The sequence below is a fragment of the Topomyia yanbarensis genome, chromosome 1 (genome assembly GCF_030247195.1).
Source record: "Topomyia yanbarensis strain Yona2022 chromosome 1, ASM3024719v1, whole genome shotgun sequence".
NCBI lineage: Eukaryota > Metazoa > Arthropoda > Insecta > Diptera > Culicidae > Topomyia > Topomyia yanbarensis.
In genome coordinates, this window is record NC_080670.1 from 130686653 (window position 1) to 130712280 (window position 25628).

General features: G+C 38.6%; 1 protein-coding gene across 1 annotated transcript in view; it reads left to right on the top strand.

The window, feature by feature from the left end:
* Positions 1–25628, top strand: part of LOC131694307 (teneurin-a) — a 1511233-nt gene that overhangs the window by 192477 nt on the left and 1293128 nt on the right. The window contains exon 4 of the mRNA XM_058982937.1: positions 1609–1788. Within this exon, the coding sequence (XP_058838920.1) occupies positions 1698–1788 (91 nt within the window). The 5' untranslated portion in view covers positions 1609–1697. The remainder of the gene's footprint in view (positions 1–1608; positions 1789–25628) is intronic.

Genomic DNA, 25628 nt, shown 5'->3' on the forward strand with positions numbered 1-25628 from the left:
GTGTAATCTTGTTTAAGACCAAAACAGATATGTGAAAAACAGAGCAATTTTCAATCGGTGCTTAATAACATCACCAGTTTTTGTCGGATTTTCGTGATCTTAGGCTTAAAATTCACGTGAGAAGTTTGTCTATCACATAAAATTTTAAAAGATTTTTTGGCTGATTCTTTTTTTATGAAAAATCAACTAAAAATTAGCAATTTTACCAAACACTACTTTTTTTACTTTGGTTGCTCTTAACCCTAAATTTTGATATTTTATCCTAACATGTTATACAATTTTGGAATGGGCACATCAATACCTTTCGAATGGTGAGTTTATGTTAATCGGAAGATTTGTTCCTGAGATATTAACCAAAAACTGCAAAAAGTGCTCAAAAACACCTTTTTCAAAAAATCACAAAAACGGTTCTTTGAAAAAATAAATGGATATGATTTTCGTGCTCAGCGACCCAAAATTGACAGAAAACACCTTTTTTCTTAACTTCATGCAATTAACCCAAAATTTGTAAACTAGTGTAATGTAAGTAGTAATTTTTGCGCCATAACCAGCATAAACTAAATCTTTCAAAAGAGCTATATTTTCGCTAGAGTTTTGGGATTCAAAAATACAGTTGCTTTCGGTGATGCCACGAGTATAGTATTCACGAGGTGAATTACTTAATGATCTGTGTATTAATATACCATCCAACATTTACCTCACGATTGAACGCAACGCCTAATCCAAGGAATAAATACATGAACTCAGTATTTCACTATGAACGCGTCTATTTTGTCTTTGAAGTGAACTTACATATTGATTTTTGAGAAATAGTTCATTTATTATAATTCACAAAATGTTTACAAAATCGCATTCCTTGAATCACGTAGATATGTTTCCATACCCCGATATTCAAAATCGGTTTAGTTTAGCCTCTAAAACTCCAATAAAGTATTACTCTGTATGTAACGGTCTCATTTTTAGTTAGTGGAATTTGATAAGCGAGGAATAAAAATACAAAATGTTTCATATCTCCGCCGCTCGTTAACGAATTTTGACAATCTATAACTTGTTAGAAAAATATTTTTATAAGCTTTCTATCAATGTGTCGCTTTTTTCGGAAGTTTTTTTTGTTAAAAACCTACTGCGTTTTGACAAAATCACCCATGTCTCAGAAAGCAAACAACATACCTATCGAAAAACAAATAGTGTCAGTGTCAAACGGTCACGTTACGCCTTTCATTTGAATCACTATGATCGGTTCAGCCATTGCTGAGATAATTACATAACATTTTGTACATACATACATACACACGTAAACAGACACATACACACATGCATACATACAGACAATTTGCCTTAATTTGTCGAGCTGAGTCGATTGGTATATGAGATTCGGCCCTCCAGGCCTCGGAAAAAGTTTTCAATGTTTGAGCGAATCCTACATATTTCTTTTGTAAAAATGTAAAAATATATTTCTGCATTTTCTCAAACAAGAATGCAAACTTTCCTACATCAAAAACAAAAATGTTCACAGAACTACATCATTTGTGACCTATATTACTAAAACATCTTCTCTATGTAAAATTTTAATGAATGAGGAAACCATATTTGTTTTTTGTTTTCTAGATGTTCCAGATATTGCGCCAAATGAACATGCGCCTCCAGAAGTGCCTCCACGAGCACATTCACTTTATGGTGATTCCAGTAAAACCAGCATGTCAATTAGAAAAAAATCTGAATATATATTGAGAATAGACAAAAATGGTGATCAGACACACGAAGAGTATATTCCACCAGGACAACAAGGTAAATAACACTAGATCAAATAATTTATGAACTCAGTGGTGACACCAAGGTGTGGCGAAGGTAGCTGCCGCCCAGAGTGGCATGTCCTGCTCAACAAAAAAATAAAACAATATCATACTTTTAGTAATTATTCAAGTTTTAGTAAGTGCGTGTGAAACGTTAGAAACTCGTATTGCTTTGGCGCCTGTTGAAGATCAACCCAAAAAAGCAAGCGGGTCTCCAAGGCGCGACGGCCAACGATTTTGACGTTGAAAATGTCGGGTGCGCGACGTTAGGCATAAATACGTTAGGCATAAGTACGTTTGGCATACATACGTTAGGCATAAGTGCGTTAGGCATAATGGACGTTATGCATAATGGACGATTGGCATAAAATACGTTAGGCATAATGGACAATTAACATAATGTACGTTAGGCATAATGGACGATAGGCATAATTCACAAAAATTTAAAGTTCTCGCAAGGCTTTCTTTATTGTAGAGATTTTAACCTTACGCTCGTGTTTTCTATGACATGCCTTCGTAAAATTTTAACGAGAGACTGCAAAATAAAAAATAAAATATGATTTTTTTTACTTTTTACTCTTCCTGCAAATTGCTCACCATCATTACCCTGTCAGAAAAAAATTATTTTCAATTGGATGGAAACCCTATTTTTTCAATTTGAAACCTGTTCCTGAGTGCTCTCAGTAAGAATCTTAATTATGGTCACACTGAACCAATATATAAAGACAAATATCCAATGGGAATGTAAGGCTAACAGGTTAAAGTTAATCCCGCATAATCCACCCCCTACATTAGACTAATTTACCCCTGGGGGTGAATTCACCCCCGGTTGAAAACCCCTGTTCTACAGGATGTCAGATGTGGTTTACAGGAACCATGTGATGTCTTTCGAAAGGTGAAATTTATTAATTTACGTGAATAATCACTCAAAATCAAAGTGATTTATTTGTTGAGTGTAATTCTACAACATCAAAAAAAATCAAATATAGAGGCTCGTACCACCCGAGGCCATCACTGCCGAAAAATAAGTCCCTCTAAATCAGTGGTTTTCAACCGGGGGTGAATTCACTCCCAGGGGTAAATTAGTCTAATGGAGCGGTGAATTATGTGGGATTCACTTTAACCTGTTAGCCATACATTTCCATTGGATATTTGTCTTTATAAATTGGTTCAGTGTGGCCAAAATTAAGATGCTTATTGAGAGTGCTCCGGAACAGGTTTCAAATTGGAAAAATATGGTTTCCATTCAATCGAAAATAATTTTTTTCTGAAAGGGTCATGATGGTGAGCAATTTTCTGGAAGAGCTACATAGTGGAGATCAATATTCGGAAAGAGGTCAATGGAACGAAAAAGGTTGAAAACCACTGCTCTAAGTGATACATGATAATTTATGCCTAACGTCCATTATTCCAATCGTCCATTATGCCTAACGTCCATTATGCCAATCGTCCATTATGCCTAACGTCCATTATGCCTAACATATATCATGCCTAACGTCCATTATGCCTAACGTCTTTATGCCTAACGTCCATTATGCCTAACGTATGTAGGCCAAACGTCCGTATGCCTAACGTATTTATGCCTAATGGGGTACACCCGAAAATGTCTTACTCCACTATCTGGGACTAGGTGTCATTCTAAAATCTAAAATATCTGTAACGAAACTATGTAAAATTGCACGCTTATAACTCCGGTAATACTAATCATTTGTGCACCAGCTGATTCAGAATCGCCTAAACGAAATACTTAAAATAATTTAATATCTGTGCCATAAACAAGCCTATTGAAAATCGGTAACAAAAATTTTACAAAAAAGGGAAAATTTCTATTGATGAAGCATGTTTGGATTCATCTCGTTTTATTCGAAAAAATTGTTGATCGTGTACAATTCCACAAATGTCTCAGTAATTTCCTCAGCACACGATGGTAAATTTCACAGATATATATATATATATATATATATATATATATATATATATATATATATATATATATATATATATATATATATATATATATATATATATATATATATATATATATATATATATATATATATATATATATTATATATATATATATATATATATATATATATATATATATATATATATATATATATATATATATATATATATATATATATATATATATATATATATATATATATATATATATATATATATATATATATATATATATATATATATATATATATATATATATATATATATATATATATATATATATATATATATATATATATATATATATATATATATATATATATATATATATATATATATATATATATATATATATATATATATATATATATATATATATATATAGGGTTCGTCGCGGTGCGGATGTGAGCGATAAAAAATAATAAAACCGCACCGCTTACCGCACTCGCACTTTATTTGCCGCACCGCACCGCGCTGTAATGCGGTAAAATTTTTATATTTTTAAAAATAGTGTTAAAAATTGTTCATTTGTGTAACCATATATAATAAAATGTTATTCTTATTCACACGATATTTAACTTTAAGAGACTCCTCAGAATGTAATGTTCAAAAAAAGTAACTTTTGCATTTTCTATTAATAAAGTTCCGTACATTTTAAGGCAAACATTACACATTCAAAAAGTTCAACTGCAGTAATAGGAAAACTTTTATTTTAGAAACCCTTCAGTTAATTGAAAAAAGTGGAATAAAATGTAATAAGAAATGAAGTTGCATATTTTATTCTTTAAATTTTCATAATGTTTTGGACATATGAAAATGAAATTGATGATTTTCGCATTTACGTAGTAAAACCTCCTTTCATTCCTAAAGGAATTTTACCAAAAAAATTTAAGGTCGAAATACCAGTACTTCTATATAGTTGCGCATATATTCCAATACAGTGAAATAAAAACATATTGTATTTCATCAATAAGAACGACGCCATATTTGATGAAAAAAAATTGCTCTATACAATACATCTGATCAGGAGACCGGTCTCAACCGGTACATAAATTCTCATTCGAAACTAAAACTAACTCAAAAACTAAGATTGCTCCCTTTAAAAATGTATGAAGTGTAATTTTCTAAAGGCTGATTCGAAAGTTCTAGCATTTAATGTATTTTCCTCTAATATTTTCCCAAAGAGCAAATTCGTCGCTGTTGTGCTATCTTATGACAAGCGCCATTTAGCACATTTCGAGAAAAACGATTTTTAAAGTTTGAGATTGAATATCTTGAAACTTATAAATGGTATAAACAATCCAAAGAAGACAATTGATGATTCTATCTGTTCTGCATTAATCTCTCAAATATTACGAAGATCGGTTGACTATGTTGCGAGTATTTACTATGAATGTAAACAAAAGTCGCACTCACACGTGTCATAGGCGTGTATTGATGACAAAATTTGTATGACGTGTCATAATCGTGCATGGAAAATTTTCCATAGAAAAAAATCATCACTTTTTAACTTTTATTCATATCTTTGGGTTCATATGGTCTATAAACATTCGATGAAATGCATTTTAAAGGAAATGAGTCAGGGAATCTAGAAAAAATGGTTATTCTTGATTACAGTGTTGCCAAATATATTTTATTTCCAGTTCAAAACTAAAACTGTGTTTTTCTCACAACTCGTATAATTTTCTTTCGAAAATGTTTATGCCATTGTGTTCCTCAGACATTTTCACACATAAAACCGTCTAAAACTTCAATATAACTTGAGCCAATCCCTAGATATAGTGATTTGAAGCAAAAAACTCACAATTTCTTATCATGTTTCTAGTTATATCTAAGTAACCAAGTAGAATTTCAAAATTCTGAAAACGCCACTTTGTAGAGATTTTTCAAACAAGTAATGTGGCATATCTAACTCAGTTTACCCCAAAATGGCGTTTATCATAAGATAGCACAACAGCGACGAAATGGCAAAAACTTCAATTGAAGTGAACGGGAGTCAAACTATGTGGTATTTGGCAAAAAAGCTACAAAATAGTCTTAACTGAAAAATATTAGGACTTAATTTGGTAGAAAATTATAGTAAATTTGAATGGGAGTACGCTAAAAAAGGTATGTAGCATACTTTTTGAGAAAGAGTCCAATAAAATTGACTGCAGAAAAGATCACATTGAATTTACACAGCAATCAAAGAAGATAGAAATACGATGTTGATGAACGAATGATATAATAATCATCCTAATTTGGAGCCCTCCTCATTTTGAACGCTTTCATATATTTGTATCCTTTACTGCCAATTACTCCAAATTCGTTTAGTTTGATGAAGATAATTATATTCTTTGGGTTGTGTTTAAGTCCCAGCATAATTAGTTCATCTCTAATTCCTTTAAATTAGTCAAAATTTACAGTTGAAAAACTGATATCGAAAACGATTCATAACTCCATGATTTCCAACAGAAATCGGGAGAAGTGATGCACGTTTAAATTGGATTTAAGATTTTTTATTGTTTTTAAATTATCTAATAATTTTGTCTCTATTTGAATCTTGCATTTTATGTATTTGAAATGGTTAGTTTGAGAAGTTTTACTTAGAAGTATAAAATAACTAGTGTCCAAAATACGTCGTAAAAATAATAGCGTCAAAATATTTCGGACACAGCTAGATTTTCATTCGTAATAGCAGTCTGTTTATCAATTTAGAATACTCAAAATTATCACTTTATCAATTATTTTTTGGCGGTGCGGTTGCGGTAAAACCGCACCGCCAAATATATTTATATATATATATATATATATATATATATATATATATATATATATATATATATATATATATATATATATATATATATATATATATATATATATATATATATATATATATATATATATATATATATATATATATATATATATATATATATATATATATATATATATAATTATTCACTGAAAAATACATCAAAAGCAAAAATGGCAATGCTTGTGGTTCAAATTTCTATTAATTTCAATTCCAGTGAGGTGATTCCAATTGTAAAACCTATGTCCTATAATATACGTTATGATCAACAATGCTTTTATTTGTGCCTATCTCTGTAAAAAGTAAAAATGCTAATGCTTTACCAATATCTGAACAGGACCATGGGAGAATCGACGGTATTTCGAATTTATTTCGGTGCTTTTCAATTACTTATTTTCATTTTCAAAGTCGAATCGGAATTTGAATCCGTTTGAATCATGGGAATTCGGAAACAAAGCATCGCAGCATTCATACTCTCCTTTGCGAATAGTGCCTTCATACACGTTATTAATCAGCTCTCTCGCCGCTGTTCCTTTTAAATGCATGTAAGCAAGGTTTGTCATAAAATAGAACTTTTTAACAGAATAGTACCGTCGCGGAAAAACTGGACCCAATAGCACATCAATGACATTTTATTACGTACCTACATATAATGACCAACTATGCGAACAATCCTAAACTAAAAATGTCCCATTTGCACAAATAGGTAGATTAAGAAAATGTCAATATTTTGTGATTCTGCTAATAAACCTTTCACTGAAAATAATGCAACTGTTCACCACTCAACTTTGGACCGGATCGGGGAAACGAACACTTCTGGGTTTTCGGTGCAATAACTCAAAACGGTTCGATATCACTTATAAATTTGGCAGACACTCTCCGTAATTTATTGCACTGTTGAATTTAAACGAACGGTGTACAAATTGACACAACCGATGTGATTCAGAGTTTATTTGAGACTGGTCATGTACCTATTTCCGAACAAGCTTTCAACCGAGATACGATTTTTTACCCTCGATCGATATTTGATTGTAGTGATAACATGGTTATATAATATTGACTATAGATCATATGAGTAGCGACCGACGCACATGCTTGTAGTGAACGGATGCCTGGTAGCACCGACCATTTAAGCGTTAGCTACTCTTTCTCTGTTTCTCTTCATCCCGGCCGCCTTGAAAGACCTTTCAACATTTTTCTATCTCTATCTACTAAGACTATTACGATTACTAGGACTATTAACAATTTGACATCAATATACAAATAAAAACGTCGTCCGGTGGTAACATTGTTGTTCCTTACGCCGTACTTGATAAAACGTTTTATATGAAACTGCATCGACATCGTTGTTGGTTATAGTCTGGAGTGCTGTTGGATGCAATTTCATGTGCTGGTCTGTAGTTTTATTTCGTTTCTGCTTCGAGTGGACTGTATTTCGGATTCTACCGCTGCGATGATACGACCTGCTTCAGCCATGTATCTCCAACATCCAGGATTCCCCAGTGATGAAAGCGAAGGTTGTTGGCATCGATCGACTGAAATGATGAGAGACTGTTTTTTTAAACGGAATTTACACACAATTACAGGACTTCCCTGGAGCGGAGGCCTTCGCGACCTCCGCGGGTGCTTCCAGCACCAATGCTATCCACTGCTGCCTTTATCGACCTCTGATTCTACGGAGTTTCTGATGCTTGATGATTTGCTAACCTTGATGCGACGATGTACCGACTTTTTCCTTTTCGATTGCTGCCAGGTAGCTTACTTCCACGACGATTGTCTGACACGCAGGATAATAAGAAAAATCGGCGGATGCAATACGTCATAAGGGCTGGACATGTTGATGGGTTCGTTGATTGTGAACGGATGTGAGACGTGTGACACCCGATTTTAAGGAGCATGTGACCTGACAATTCAAATGAGAGAGCATTACTTTCCTTTTTGGCATGTGGAGACTCTCAGTCTCCACGGCGTTGCATTGGCCGAGTCTAGAGTGCAGCATGCTACACTAGACCGCAAGTAACCCGAAGCTGTGGGTGTGAACCATGATTGACGTTTCTGTAGGATGCGATACGGACCTTAAAATGACACGGAACAGCAGATCCGGACCGGGGTCCAAGGGGCAAGGGACAACAGTGCTGGAAAAAAAGAAATCATATTACTTTTTGCTCAAAATAAAATACATGAAGACTTAACTGGTGCGCGGGGGTCTTCCAACCCCCGCCGGCGTCCGAAACGCCCCGTTGGAGGAGACACTATTTCTCCCCTTGTAACGATGGTTCGTTGTCTCTGATTGGTAAGATACAAATCTTGGAGATTCCTCTCACATATATTCCATCCTTAGTTCGAACTGCGGCGACGCGAACCTTGCCGTCGTCCCCAGTGCGCACTTCCATCACACGACCCATTTGCCATCGTAAAGGAGGCAGGTTCTCCTCTTTCAGTAGAACCATCATTCCTACTTGTAAATTGTCGCGTTGTCTGGTCCACTTCGTTCGATTATGCAAGTCCGAAAGATACTGCGTTGACCACTTCTTCCAGATCTTCTGCACGAAGTCTTGGGACCTTTGCCATGCCGATAGTCTGTTCTCCTTAATCATCTCAAGATTCGGTTCGGCGATGGCAGTTAGCGGCCGTTGGACGAGAAAGTGGCCCGGTGTCAAAACCTCCAGATCATTTGGGTCACTTGTAACGAGTACATTATTGTAAATATGTAAATGTGTAATTATAATTTAATTTAGTTTCGTTTAATATTATTAATATTTAATTTTCGTTATTCATGTTTACCGCGTTCATAAAATCGAGCTGCTACGGTAGCGCGAGAGAGACTTCTTTAAAATAGACTTGCTATAATCCACTTGAGTTACCACCGTTCTTCGCACGCGCCAATTTGTAGTTTGCTTTGCCTAGCGTCGCTACCGATGGGAGTGTAATTTGGCTACCGAAAGAGGCTATCGACCTTATCAAGAGTTCACGAACCCTTGCATCCTTCGGTGAAGAGTCTGTTTCACTCTGATGGCTGGCAAGCGACAGGCTGGCACACTTGAAGCCACCCGTAGAAATGAGATGCTGTTATGCAGCTGGGGAAACTCGGGACTGTTAATGCGAATTCGAGAATGTCGCTATTGTCCACTTCGTGGAAAATACGTCAGATCCGCTAACGAAGACCTTCAAACCGCGGTTAATCTGAGGATTCTCAAAGCCCAATAAACCACTTTGAACTAATCAGTGGAAGAGGCAAGAGTGGTTCGTCATTTGTTCGCGCCGTGATGTGTTCAGCGTGGTAATTAAATTCGGCCTTAAAAGTTTCACCAAGTTCAATAATCAGTTTCCCTTCCCTAACAGAATAGCAATTGATAGTGCAACCCAATTAGCTTGGCGATTCTTGTGTGCGCGCCGAAGAAGATTTTAAGGTAAACCCGTAGTTTTGGTTACCAAAAAAATGTGCTTGTGCTTATTTGTTCCCGTGCAACGGCAATCTATTTCACAGGTTCGTGGCAGCCGTCGAACGTCCAAAGCATCACATCTCCTCGTTGGTAACCACTCTTGACCCCACGATTCGTCTCAAGGTTGGTCCCGGTGGTACACGTGGCCGGAAGAAGGCAGCATCCGTCAAACCGCGCCTTGGCAGGACCATTCGACTACCGAAACACAGTACCTGCACACCCAGTACATTTTCCGGTGACGACCGGAAGATTCGGCGGCACTACCCCGCCAGCAGTCCATGAATCGGCGGTGAAGATTATCGTCGTACACTAGGCGCGATCAGGAGTGATCGCACGTCGCATCAGCAGCAGCAGCAGCAGTAGAAGGAATCGCCGTCTCCCGTCCAACATCGTCACGTAAAACCTAGGTCGTGAGTAGAGTGTTTTTATGTTTGTGATGTCCATGCGCATGGGGTCACCATAGACGGCCGTACCCTACCGTCCAGTTTTGCCATCCGTGGCTCGCCCATATAGATTGCCGTTCAATTAGCACAGCACTGAACAAAGCACACCTCGAGAGGACGCACAATGGGTAGTATTGCGTCGCACTAGATAGGAGAGAGGATGATAGAAGGGAAGGGAAAACTGCCTAGCTAGGTTGAAACGAATATCGGAATGAGAAACTGAAGGAGGATTGTATAAATAAATTTATTGATGTAGCGAAAATGTGCTGTTTGCGATATAGCAGAAAAATGCATCCCGTAGGGTAAATGTACTGATTGTCGTCTTGGTGAAGTTTTTCAGTTCTAGTTAAATCGTGTCGTGTTAGTTTTTTTGGTTGTTTTGTTTTTTACTGGGGAGGTTGGCCCCGATACCATCCGGAATCACTCTCTAGTCGAACTCTGGTTGATCGAATTGGCGGTTTGGACTTTGCCAGTGATGATAACAACCCGCGAGTGTAATCTTCGTTTCGGAATAAATTCGCATTAGCCGTTTCGGATTATCTTTGGCTCGTATAGCACGCGGATCATCGACGCGGACGGACTGTGTCTCCAGCTAACTTGCTTCCTTCCTAAAGAGAGGAAAACCAGAACCTTCTCCCGAGGGGTCTCACTAGGCCGGGCAGCTCTATAACAGGTGGGTGGTCTCTCAACTGAGAGTGGCGCATAAACCACCCACTTACCTACCTCGGAAGCTCGTTAGGCTGGCCAGTTACACACTGCTCAGTTCTGTCAATGGTCGAGAATTCAAGCACGCCTCAATTTGTACCACTACCGTAGTAAGTTCATCGCAAGTTAACGTATTGGTTCCAATCGTTTTCTTGAAATGGCTTTTGAATGATTTTACTGCCGCCTCCCACAACCCACCAAAATTCGGGGTTCTTGCAGGGATGAATTTGAATTCAATACTCTCAATCATCGCCTCCTTCATCACAGATTCCTGAAATTGTTGTGCACTGAACAGGCTTGCAAGTTCGTCAAGTTCCTTTCTAGCTCCGACGAACGTTTTGGCGTTATCACACATTATCAATGATGGTTTCGACCTACGTGCCACGAATCGCTTCAATGCAGCCAAGAATGCTTAGGTTGTAAGGTCCGCTACTATCTCCAAATGTACCGCTTTAGTCACCAAACACACAAATAGTGCTACATAGCATTTTACCGGCCGAGCCTTACGCCCAGGGTACGACATAAAGAACGGACCACAATAGTCCAAACCCACTTTCAGGAATGGTGGAGCTGGGTTCACTCTCTCCTCCGGTGAATCGGCCATCAACTGATCTTGCACCTTTGGTTTACTTCGGAAACATGGCACACAGCTATGTATCACCTGCCGTGCTACTCGTCGAATATTCAATGGCCAGAAACGCTCTCGTATATTTGAAATCAAAAGCTGTTGACCCGCGTGAAAGTATTTGTGGTGGTAATGACGGACAATCAGTGTGGTGAGAGGGTGTCGATCATCCAGCATAATCGGGTGTTTTCTTCCAGTAGATAAAGGCGCATGTCGCAACCGACCGCCAACATGTATTATACCGTTGATCAACGTAGGGTTTTTTTCCGATGAGGCGGGAGGAATCAACCACCTGACCTCCTTTCTTAAGAATCGCCATCTCTGAAGGAAAACATTCGTTCTGTGCCAGTGTTATCAATTCCATTAGAGCTTCTTCCGATTCTGCATGGGAGATGAATCCGGTTGTCCTGTTTTCCCTGTTGACTCGTCTAGCGTTGTGAGCGAAACGTCGAATAAGAACAACAAGACGAATCAGAGCCAGTAACGACGATCGCAACGTAAAAATTTCACTGGGTGACAGAGTCTGAACAGAACACGATATCGAGGCTTTTTCCTCCACAAGAGCTGCGTTTATGTCTTCTGGTGATTCATGGCTACTTTGCGGCCATTCAGACCGTTCTTGGCGCAACCAAAATGACCCACACCACCACAACGTCGAATAGCATAGCTGAGCTGGTATCATGCCTCGTGAAATTAGATCCGCAGGATTCTCCACTCCGGATACATGATTCCAAACACTCCCTTTTGTAACGTGTTGGATCTCGGACACTCGATTGGCCACAAAGGGTTGCCAGCGAGATGGGGATGACTGCAGCCAACACTTTACAATCATTGAATCAGACCAGAAGTATGCTTTCGAGACTAAAGGAAGATCGCCTTTTACCTTCTCATAAAGATGGCTCATTAGCAAGGCTGAAGAAAGCTCAAGCCGAGGAATTGACTGCCTCTTCTTTTTTCGTTTCAAATCTTCCGAAGGAGCTACTTTGGACTTCGATGTCAATAAGCGTACTGCGATAGTTCCGTTCTCCCATACACTCCTCACGTAGAAACATGCTCCATATGCCTTTTCAGAAGCGTCGCAAAATCCGTGCAACTCAACCTCTAAGCATTTCGGGCCAGAACCAATCCATCGCGGTACAGTGATGAATTCAAGACTAATCATATTTCTCCTGAACTCCAGCCAGTATTCCTGCAGCTTGGGTGATAATGGATCATCCCATTCAATTTGCTCTTTCCACAACTCTTGCAGGAATACCTTAGCGAGAATTATTACTGGCCCCACCAAACCTAGTGGATCGAAGATGCGAGCGGTATCCGATAACACACTTCGCTTAGTTATAATTGAACCACTGCTCCATTTTGGCATATTGAAACGGAAATTGTCACTGGTTGGTTCCCATAACAATCCCAAAGTTTTTACTGATGCACTTGACGAATCCAACTCTTTCATGCCGTCGTTGTCTCGTAAATGGGAAGGAACATTTTCCAAAACCATCTCTTGGTTGCTTCTCCAATTTCTCAGAAGAAATCCTGCAGAACTCATCAGCTCACTCGTTTCCGATATCAATTCTTGCGCCTTTTCGATTGACTCGGCACCGGACAACATATCGTCAACATAAAAGACTTTCTCGACAGTTTTCGCCCCTACTGGATAAGAGCGGTTTCCGGTTGCTGCTAACGTTTGCAGACATTTCGTCGCTAAATACGGTGCCGATGCAGTTCCGTAGGTTACTGTGGTCAGCCTATAACTTCTTAATGGTTCGTTTGGTGAATCTCGCCACAGAACTCTTTGTAGATCTTGATCTGCTTGTTGCATATCTACCATCCTGTACATTTTGGCAACTTCTGCAACTACCGCAAACATATGTCCCCGAAATCGCAGAATTATGTTAAATAAGTCCTCCTGGACAACAGGACCGACCATCAAGGCATTATTGAGGGAAACACCAGTAGACGTGGCACACGAGGCATCAAAAACGACACGCAGTTTTGTTGTAGTGCTGTCTGGTTTGAAAACAGTGTGATGGGGCATATAGTACGTTTGGAACTCGTTTGCTTCCTCGGACACTTCAACCATGTGTCCCATTGACATATATTCATGTATGAACTCAGTGTACATTTTTCTTAATTCATCGTTTGCTTCAAGACGCCTCTCTAGTCCCAAGTATCGTTTCATTGCAATTGAACGCGACTCCCCAAGCTGACACAACACGGCCTTCTTCTTGGGCAAACTGACAACGAATCGTCCTGTCTCGTCACGAAATGTAGTTTCGTTAAAGTGCTCTTCGCATTCAGTCTCCTCAATTGACAGCATGCTTTTCATATGACATGACTCTAGCTTCCAAAACCTTGCCAACTGCTCTTGGATTTCGCTAGTTGGCTCTTCTTTTACAACATTGGAAATGTGAAACACTCTTGGAAGTCTGGTCGACTCTCCATCGACTATTCCAGAAATGATCCAGCCGAAAACTGAGTTCTGGAGGATAGGACCATGTTAACCTTTGTTTTCCGTCTACCAGCAAATCATAGAAATGTTCAGCTCCGATGATTACATCTACCGTCCCGGGTATGTTAAAGCTTGGATCAGCCAACTCGATGTCTTGTGGTAGCTCCAGTCTTTCCAATTGTTTCAAAGGGAGAGTTGTGGTGACTCTAGTCAACACGTGGAACTTCATAGCTTCAGCAAACTGGGAAATCTGCATTTATCGCGCTAGAACAGTGGCTATTACTGCTTTAGTCGATGTTGTCTCCGACGATCCGACCCCTTTAACTCTCAAGTAGTCAGAAACCTGTTTGCACCTTAGTTTTTGAGCGAATGCCGCTGTCATTAAATTTCGCTGAGATGCACTATCCAGCAAGGCTCGCGCAAACAGTGTGTTGCCAAACGGGTCACGAATTTGCACGATCGCAGTCGATAGCAATACATCTCGAGAATTATTTATCAGCTGGGTGGTAAGTGTGACTGTTTGATCACATGTGGCAGTGTTCTCTGTGGTGGGTCGTAAATTTGAATGCAGCGGATTACTGCTGTGAGCAAGTGTTTGTGTAGAGTTTTGTGTGTACTGAGTGGCCGTGAGACGGTTTGAACTTTGTGGCTTTGATTGAGGTGGTTGTGTATGTGATGTATTCGCATTATGAGGCCGCGGCGGTAGTTGGGAATCGGAGGGTAAATTGTTACTAAACAATCGAGGAGCAGCAAAACTCTCATGCAGTAGCGTGTGATGTTTCCTTTTACAGATTGTACAGAATCCCCTTGAGCACCTTGCAGCCATATGCCCAGGTGCTAAACAATTGAAACATAACATGTTTCTCTTCACAGCGGCGACTCGATCCGCACAACTCATCTCACGAACGACCATACACTGAAATACATTATGTTATGATTCATTACAGAAGACACAGCTGGCAGGCTCTGCAGAGATTGAATGACTCGACACATGCTTCAATTGCAACCGTTCAACGTGAGTCGGTTTCACTGGGCCGATAGATTGCAGAACAGCGCAGTGTCCTCTTAAGAAGTTTGCCATGTCCTCGTATCCTTCGAACTCCCTTGAGTTGAAATGAGTCTCCCAACATCGTAGTGTGACTGGGTCGAGCTTCGAACTCAATATATACGCCAGCAGAATCGACCAATCACCTGTTCTTACTCCGAGTTTTTCAATCATTTGCAAATTTTTATCGAAAGTGCTCAGCAGATGGTTCAAAGCTTCAAAACATTCCTTCCTCACTGGCTCAACCGAAAATAGGGCATCTAAGTGTATTTTCAAAATCAACTTTTTGTTCTCATATCGTTTTCCAGGGAGCTTCAGGCAACACCATAATTTGCTTCAGTGAGTTCGATGGACTCAATTTCTTGCAGTGCTTCTCCAGTTACCGATGCACGAAGATAGGTAAACTTATCGATGGCTGAGAGGGTTTGGTTATTGTGAATCAGCGACCGAAAGCTGTCCCTAAAAGTATTCCACTGCATCATCTTGCCGTCAAATGTGGGTAGTTTGATATCAGGAAGCTTTACTCTGGACACAATGTTTGAGACGGGAACGACCGAATCTGGCACTGATATACCTGCTGCCTTCTTAGATTGCAGCTGCAAGAGCTTGGCCTTCACCTCACAGTAGAGATTTTCAAACTCCCACACGATCTTTGTGTTCTCGCCGAGCTGCTCAAGCTTTGAATCCTTTGAGGCTGAAATTGGATCACTCAAATCTGCGTTGCCGGTTAGCACTTCAATTTTTCTCCTTACCTCATAAAACTTTTGCAGTACATCATCCAGCATGGCTATTCTCACATCGACCTGATGTTCGTCCTTTTCTTTGCAGTAACTCATCGTAAAGTTCTTCACCATTTGTAATGTATTCCTGAGCTGCCTCTCTTGCATTTGATGCTCTCGAAGAGTTGTTACCGGCATGTTGAAGCACTATTTCCAATCTTAGTAGTATCACAATTGACAGCCCTACCGTCCCCCGCGCGACCTCTTGACAGAAATATTCAAAATCTGGATAGCGAACAAGACCGACCAACAATTGCCAACAAAGACGAAGATCAAGAAACCGTCAATCAGGAGAACAAGGCTCACACTCAAATTCAGTAAACTCTTGTAGAAAGAACTCACATGCAACTTTATTCAAACTTATTTTATTATATAGCTCAATGATGACGACCGTCTAATTTCCGCGATGGCGGACACCACATTCACTAACGCCACACAACAGACAAACATGCACATGAAACTTGACTTTCCTGATCCTTATGGTGATCCCAGTCGACTCCGAATTTTAGGTTTTAATCTCCAGTATACCGCAGCACTCTCGTACAATTAAAGCGTTGGTTCACCACATGCACAGGTCGTTGAACTCTTCTACTTAGTCACACTGACTCCAAGCGCTATTCAATGTATCTTCACCGAATAACCCGCTCCGATGGTCCCAATCGGGCTCGAAGGACCAAAAATGTTCACCATTCAACTTTGGACCGGATCGGGGAAACGAACACTTCTGGGTTTTCGGTGCAATAACTCAAAACGGTTCGATATCACTTATAAATTTGGCAGACACTCTCCGTAATTTATTGCACTGTTGAATTTAAACGAACGGTGTACAAATTGACACAACCGATGTGATTCAGAGTTTATTTGAGACTGATCATGTACCTATTTCCGAACAAGCTTTCAACCGAGATACGATTTTTTACCCTCGATCGATATTTGATTGTAATGATAACATGGTTATATAATATTGACTATAGATCATGTTCACGCCGAAGTGAACATAATTTCAAATAATTATTTTAACCCCCCAACATCGACACCAGCAGACAGTGTGCCAGATCGAACATTTTCTCCCCCGAAGCACAGATGAAATTATTCTCCAGTCGCAATCACCTAAGGCAAATCCTGCGCTACGATCATCGTTGCCCAGCTGACTGCTGCTGTTAGCCACTGGAGAAGACAACAATAAGTTTTCACTGTACGGCGATTTCTACGCAAATTCGTCGCCGTAGCAGCACCGAGAGCAGATGATCGCACACGGTTGGGTCATCTTCCCCTTCAGCCGTTTCATGTCCTGTGGGAGCAGCAGGACAGTACGGGAGTACAAAGTTTATCGCCGATCAAGACAGTCCAGCACAACTGACTGTGCGTCGCGCTCGCCGTGCATACGTTGCACACCGCTTCCCCACAGACCGGGACTTAGAATATTAGAAGCAGTGAAATTTGAATATAAATTCTTGTAAATAGTGTAAATAAATGTTATGATATACAGTAGGACTTTCTGGTGTTGTGTGGACTGGAAATGTCCGAAGAAGGCGGAAAAGAACGACCTTTTGCTGGCCTGTGCGGGGCCAGCCAAGTTTGTTTCGTTCCGGGTGCTGTTCGTCCGCCCTGTGTTTCACTGTCTTTTCTCGGGCTTGAGTATCGGCCAGATCCCGGCGTAAACAGATCATATGAGTAGCGACCGACGCACATGCTTGTAGTGAACGGATGCCTGGTAGCACCGACCATTTAAGCGTTAGCTATTCTTTCTCTGTTTCTCTTCAGCAACAAACAAAGAAATCCGATATCTCATTTTTGAGTTATGCGATGACACACGAAAACCATTTCATTTATATATATATATATATATATATATATATATATATATATATATATATATATATATATATATATATATATATATATATATATATATATATATATATATATATATATATATATATATATATATATATATATATATATATATATATATATATATATATATATATATATATATATATATATATATATATATATATATATATATATATATATATATATATATATATATATATATATATATATATATATATATATATATATATATATATATAAGTTCTTAGAGAACTTTCAAGCTTTTATTGGGAATTTAAAAATTGCACTGTTGGGAAAATTATTTAAAACGAAAACTTTAGCATCCCTTTCCTGTGTGAACTTTTGATTGATTCAGTAATGTAACTAAACGAGTAACTAATAGTCCAAATTTTAAAAATCTTATGGAATTTCCTGTTTCAGACAATGTTATCCGCCGTGGCGCTCCTCGACGTGGAAATGGTTGGACGTCTACTCTTGGAAAACTCGTGTGGTTCTGTGGGACTGAAATTTTTTCTCGTACATAATGAATGTTTAAATAAACCTTAATATTACACAAGAGGTCTATTGTTGCCTAACCTTCAAAATCGTTAACCAAAATCACTTTCGTTTAAGCACTTTACACCCGACGCCCCCCTTAAGAAAAACATACACAGCTAATGCGTTATGTTTGTTTAAAATTATTATTGTTTTATACTCAATTTTGTAGTTGATTTTATAATACAAAGCGCTTTAAATCCACCTAACAGCGTGATGAGACATTTCTTATAACTCATATAACACTCTGCGGATATTATATCGATTGAGATTTAGAACTTGATATTTCGCCATGCTTTTCATAACACATACCTACTATATGGGATAGTGGCAGGACTCAGAGAATCGCTCAAATCAGCATAGGACAACATCAGTGCTAAATATCTCAAACCAAATCAATGGGAAAGCGAAAAAGTAGCCCATAAAATAGACATACAAACGAATGCATTGTGGTGGGAAAACTGAATTTTCCTATATATTCTGCTGAGCCAAAAAAATCCATTTTTTAATCGATTTGAAGTTTATACCCTCACTAGCGTTTACTCAAATTTCTCCAACTCCTAATATCACGCTACCTCTGAAGTGCATGCGTGCATAGTTCAAACTTTACTTCGACATCGACTTTTTCTAAAAGCGACTTCCCAGTAGTATCCTTGATTTGAATTATTCTCGCTAATCCTAATGCCAAATAATAGATATAAACCTTTCGAAACCGAACCGTTTGGAAAAATCTACGTCATTACTGGTATTTTCATTTTCACGAAATTTTTCGATAACCTTCCGTCACTTGCGTTAATGTTTTGGGTGCAAAATGCTCTGAAAATCTAGCAAAATCGTGGCCAGGCTAATATGTATATATATATATATATATATATATATATATATATATATATATATATATATATATATATATATATATATATATATATATATATATATATATATATATATATATATATATATATATATATATATATATATATATATATATATATATATATATATATATATATATATATATATATATATATATATATATATATATATATATATATATATATATATATATATATATATATATATATATATATATATATATATTTATATATAAATGAAATGGTTTCCTTGTGTCATCGCATAACTCAAGAACAAGATATCGGATTTCTTTGATTTTTGCATTATTTTGTTGGCTATTTTCTGAGGAAAGTTCTTTGACACAAAAATCAAATATTGAAATTTTCCTAATCCACCTATTAGTGAAATTATGTTTTTCTCATATATTCACCTTTTGCTGGATATCTCTCTCACTTTCTCTCTATATGTTCCAGTTTTTTCACAGGAACGTGTCCGTCGAAGAACTTGAATTTGAGGGTATCCTCTTCAACCTAAATGCGAACGAGTTCACGGCACTACTAACAAGGGCGTGTAATGCGACCATACCAAGGGATGGGAAGCCGAGAAATGGTCGCCGGGCGCAATACGACGATTATCGATCTACGTATAAGTTGCCTCTGAGCTTGGAGAAGAAGTCGGAGATCGCTTCGGTTTCTCATCTCGCTCAGTTCAGAAGCTAGAAATCGCTCCGCTGCAATAGCAGTGCAAGTAATCAAATTTACCCGCGCGACGCTTGGTCTATTTGCAAAGGCAAAAATTGATTCCTTCTGCCTAGTGTGTGAAACGTGAACAAACAATGAGTAACAATGCAAAGCAAAAGTATATCACGATGCGGGCAAACTATGTTGCTGTTGACTACACGAAATATCCGGTAATACCATCAATTCATGAAGGGGAGCAAATGTTGAAGGTGAACTTGAAGTTCAACGTAGCTTGCGGTACTTTATGCGGTGCAATTCCACCATTTACGTCATGCGGTACTGAATATGTTAAAAAACATTAGTCAAGCAGAATCATTCGCTTCCCAGAACAACATGAAACACGTCATCGAATGTAATGACATTTTATACAGTATCCCAAAGTATATAGACGTTGACAGTATTAAATTAAAGATACATGACCTGGCACCAGGTACTAGTTCCATCGCTATCAAACAAATCTTGTCAAAATACAGAGAGGTGAATAGTGTTAAGGAAGATACTTTGAAGAACTTCTTCCCAAGACTCCGTAACGGCGTTCGTGTGGTGAGAATGCGTCCGACAAAACCTATTCCCTCTTACTTGACTTTCGCATGAAATCACCTCATGTTGTTGAATATTCTCAACGAATACTAGTCACGCACCCAGGACAGATTCCTACCTGTCAATATTGTGATCACCCGCTACACCACGGGAAACCTTGCGCAGAGAATGCTAAAGAAATTCCACCTGATACGACCAAAGCCGGTATACAATCATCGTATGTTAAACCACAACCAGTTGGTAAACCAACGACTGCAGACCGGGCATTCACAAACACCAGCTCAACAACGATCGGCCCCAGTACCACTAAACCAACTGCCATTACCAACATCGAAGTAACAACGATTACAGCAAATGTTTCCAAACCAACAACCAACACCACCAATAAGGAATCTAATACCGATGAAGAAGGATTTACAATAGCGACCCGTAAGCACAAACAACAAATAAGAACATCCGACGATGAGCAAGATGAATGCAGTACCGATGATGACATGGACGTAAACGAAAACGCGAGAGAAGACGGACCAAATGACCCCCAAGGTGCGCTCCACGGCTCAGTTGTGCTAACGCATTGAGCCGTGTCAAATATATTTAAAATTAAAAAGAAATCAGAAAGCTCGAGGGAAGCGAGCTGCAAGAACCGCTCTCAACAAAGCAGTCAAGCTGTACAAGAAAGCCTTGCCACAAAGCCCTACGAAGTTGGCATAACAAAGATAAAAGGCTGCACCACCTGAAAGGTGTCCGGAAAAGATGGAGGTCACCATCGAAAGGTTTTCCCCACAACATGAATCTATTTTCGCCGTACAGTGAGGAGGATGATCACAAAGATGAAGATCGATTTACCAACAAACAGCTTATCGAGATGGCGAAAGCCATAAAAGTAAAGCGATACATGAGAGAATATGTTCAAAACGATCTGATAATTGGAAGCGACAAAAGCTGATGTTGCTTCCGATGCCGGGACAACATGGAGATCTTTCAGCGTAGTCAATATATCCCTTGGTAATGTTAGAGAGAAGGAGTAATCCTGAACCAGCTAACGAAGTACGCGGACCGTGAGAACGGCATCTCATGTAATTCGGCTTCCTTATAGGCAGGTCTACAGTGAAATCCATCCAAACGGTTGTGGGAGCTTTGGAGACAGCAGAGATAAGGATATCGTTTTTGCGTGGTGGTTCCCTTAGACGTGAAGAATGCTTCAATAGTACTAGCTGGGAAGCAATTGCCCATTCGCTGTACAGCATGAGTAACTCTGCAGGATATTATAGAGCTACTTTCAGTACCGAACACTGATCTACGAGACAGACAAGGGAGAATCACAACTACAACTGACGTTCCTCGACTCGACGCTGTGGAACGCATTGTACGATGGAGTATTGAAGCTGAATCTTCCCAGAGATATAACGTTTTTCGGCTTCACGGATGATGTGGTGTTCCAAGTAATCGGACAATCCCTAGAAGAGGAGACACTCGACACGGAGACTATTGCCCATCATAAAACAGAGTTGGTGATGACTAGCAGCCGAAAGACAGCGCGGTCGGAAAATACATCATCGATTTGAACTTTTAAAGTTACGATGATTATGTTAAGGGGAAGGCTGTGAGAGCAACCACAGCTTTGCTTGAGGCGCCAGTGTACTGGGCACCACGAACCAGCTGGAATCGCCGGACCGAAGCATGTGAGCAAACTACACACCAAAAAATAATGAAATTTAAACGACATGTAAATCAATACGAATGTAAACATACAAAGATTGAATCAAAAATTTGATTGAAAATTACTTTAAAATCAATGGGAGCATCACACAGCATACAATTTTACACTTTCATTTGTGTAATATTACATGTCATTCATTTTACAGCAGTATTCGAGTAAAAATCCATTGAGGTGCATTGGTTTTCCGTTTAAAGTAACTGTAATTTTCAATCCACGTGTAAAATTATAATAAAATTCGTTGAAGAAGGCACGGCAAGTCGTGTGTATTTGTGGTGGAACTTAATTTTACATTTATATTCATGCTCCAAATATGTGCATGAAAATTAACTTAAAATTACAAAATATTTTTAGTTTCACCGTCAGAGACAGCGATGCCAGATTTACAGATATGTCTGTATTTTACAGACTTTTGATGGTCTCCTACAGACGTAATAAGAAATCTAGAGACTTTTAAAAGAGTAACAGTGTTTAACAAAATTGCACTAGAACAATTGTACCCGAATTCGAGCGATTCCTTCACAATAGTTTTCTAATTTCAAGCTACTTTTAAAGTAATAGCCTGGTGTAAATAGGATTTACACAACCATCTACAGACTTTTACAGACATTTTAATTATTCTGGTACAGACATTTCACAAAAACATGTGGCATCGCTGGTTAGAGACAAGATCGAGTAGGTCGAGTGAAGCACCAGCGGTGGGTCGTCGAGTTTTCAACGAACCGGAACCAGAAGCTACGCTCCATCCGGTATCGCCGAACCGTCCTCGCCAAGTACTGGTTGGCCCTTTGAGTAGGATTTATGGACTATGCGAGAAGATTGCGACAAAACTGGGAGCTAAATGACTCACGCAACAGGCATCGGTATCGGGAGAACTTCCGACGAGGAATTGAGGTGGCTCGCGAAAACAGGAACTAAATGGTTCACAGAAACGGGAGCCAAATGGCTAACGGAAGTTCACCACTGCGATTAGCCGGATATGTGTTCGGAGCTAAACCGCTCTAATGTATCATTTTGTCTTAAGACTGAATCAACCTCCCCACGATATAACGCTTCGATGCAGTCTCGTGGAACAAAAGGAAGGAAGAATAGTAAGGACTGTTAGTAGTAGTTAGGCACAAAAGTGAGTCCCACCTAGAACCAATGCACTTTTGAAGCTATTCAACCATACTATAAAACATACAGACATTTTCAGATATCGACGAACAGAATCTAGTGGTATATGACACTCGACACTCCGGGTGTAGCTTAAAAAGTCGAGTTTTTGAGTGATTTCATAGTCTTCCTTACATGAAAAAGGCAAAAAATGAACTGATGATTGCTATACATTTCATAAATCCGAACGACTATCAAATGAATTTCTTTGATGTGGCTACCTACTGCGCAACAAGATGGAGAAAAATGCAAAGATTTCGAAGATGTACACGGAACCGAGCCGAATTACTATCATATACCAAACCAACAAATCTACAAGTCTTCAAGCACAAGCGATAAACCAAAGCTGATGTTTCCACTAGAGTTCGAAAAAGTATAGTATGCACAGGATGTACGTTCGCCAGGATACTGTATACGAAATACGCAATAGAAAAAATTAAAGGGTTGTGTACAGGACACGACCACGGTGACATTAAAAATGTAGCTTTTTTCAAGAGCGTGCAAATGAATTTTATCTATCACACATATCGACTCACGTTCTTGTTCACTCGCCTGTTTTCATATGTTACAATTTGCTATATACCCTCCCCATCAAAACATAATTTATTGAAGGTCTTTTAACGGTAATCTATTAATTAATCAAGTATCTCACTAGGTGATTGGCATTATTTGGCTGATCCATCTAGTAAAAATAGGCTGGCCTTTCCAGAAAATATATTCAAAAGAAAAGTTCCATATTGAGAGCTGTGATGAGGAAGCCCACGCCCGCCAACGGAAATATACAGATTCTCCATGAAATATGAAATTTACTGATTACTGAAACATATAACCGAAATATGAAACATGAAAACCAATAGGCTCTTTACCCTACGCAGCTACTAAGCGCCGTAAACATGGATTAACAAGTTACAACGCACACGCATGCATAAAAATAAATATATTTTTTTCAAACGCAACACTCTTAAGCAGCACACACCGTATTGAATTAAATCCAAACCACCCCGCCCACCCACTTTGCAAATCATTCTGTGACACCGTGCTGGTACCCGAAAAATCCGCACACGGCCACCGCTGCCGAAAATGCATAGCGTCTACCGCTTATTGTAGTGCCCAGACGCTGCAGCCATGATCTTTCCCGTTCGACATAAGAACAAAAACTGATTCAAACGGGTACGCGTCACCTCTATTTATAAACTAACCGTATATGGTTTAGTCACTTAGGTGCGAGTGTGTGCAAATGCCAACGTTACCGAAAATCGATAGCGCTTATTGCATCGCCCGGAGACGATGTTGCTCGTATGGGATAAGAGCAACAACTGATTTAAACGGACATGCGTTGCTTCTATTTATGACTTTTCGTGTTTCATTGAGCAACTAAGCTCTCTTGACGGCTGTGTCTGAGAAATCTCCCTCACGAATGGTAATTTTCCCGTTTTTCGTGAACTTTTTAATTTTACCAATTTCCAAAAGTCTACTTTTATTGGGGAGATATTAAATTATTACCAATATTTAAGTTAGGTGTTTCTGAATCGGTTGGTGAATGAATGATTAAAATCCATCTAGTAATATCGGAGTTATAAGCGTACAAACCTTACATAGTTTCGTTACATGGGAGATGGTTTAGATTTTAGAATGACACCTAGCCCCAGATAGTGGAGTAAGACATTTTTAATGTCAAAAATATCAGAGAAAACCATATCTGAGATGAATAATTCCATTGACGCACACTTTACCTTTGGATTCATTCCAGAATGTTTTCCAAAAGTCCATAAGTGAAATGTTGCAATCCATTGTTTATTGTACATTGTTATCAAGCAGGTTCACCTTTGACCGATTTTCATGCCTTGTGTGTACAGTCGGTCCATGTGCCGCTACAACGGAACGAAAACTATTCAAGCAACCAAAAGTTAATACCTTAAAGTACTCTTAAATGTTTACATTAAGTTCTTAGAGAACTTTCAAGCTTTTATTGGGAATTTAAAAATTGCACTGTTGGGAAAATTATTTAAAACGAAAACTTTAGCATCCCTTTCCTGTGTGAACTTTTGATTGATTCAGTAATGTTGGTTTGAATTTTTCTAGTAAAACAAATAGCTCAACCCCGCTATACGAAATCACCCTGCGGAAACGTCCACGAGAACAATCGAAAGAAAATGCAAAAAGAAAAAAAAATGTGTTTATTAAAA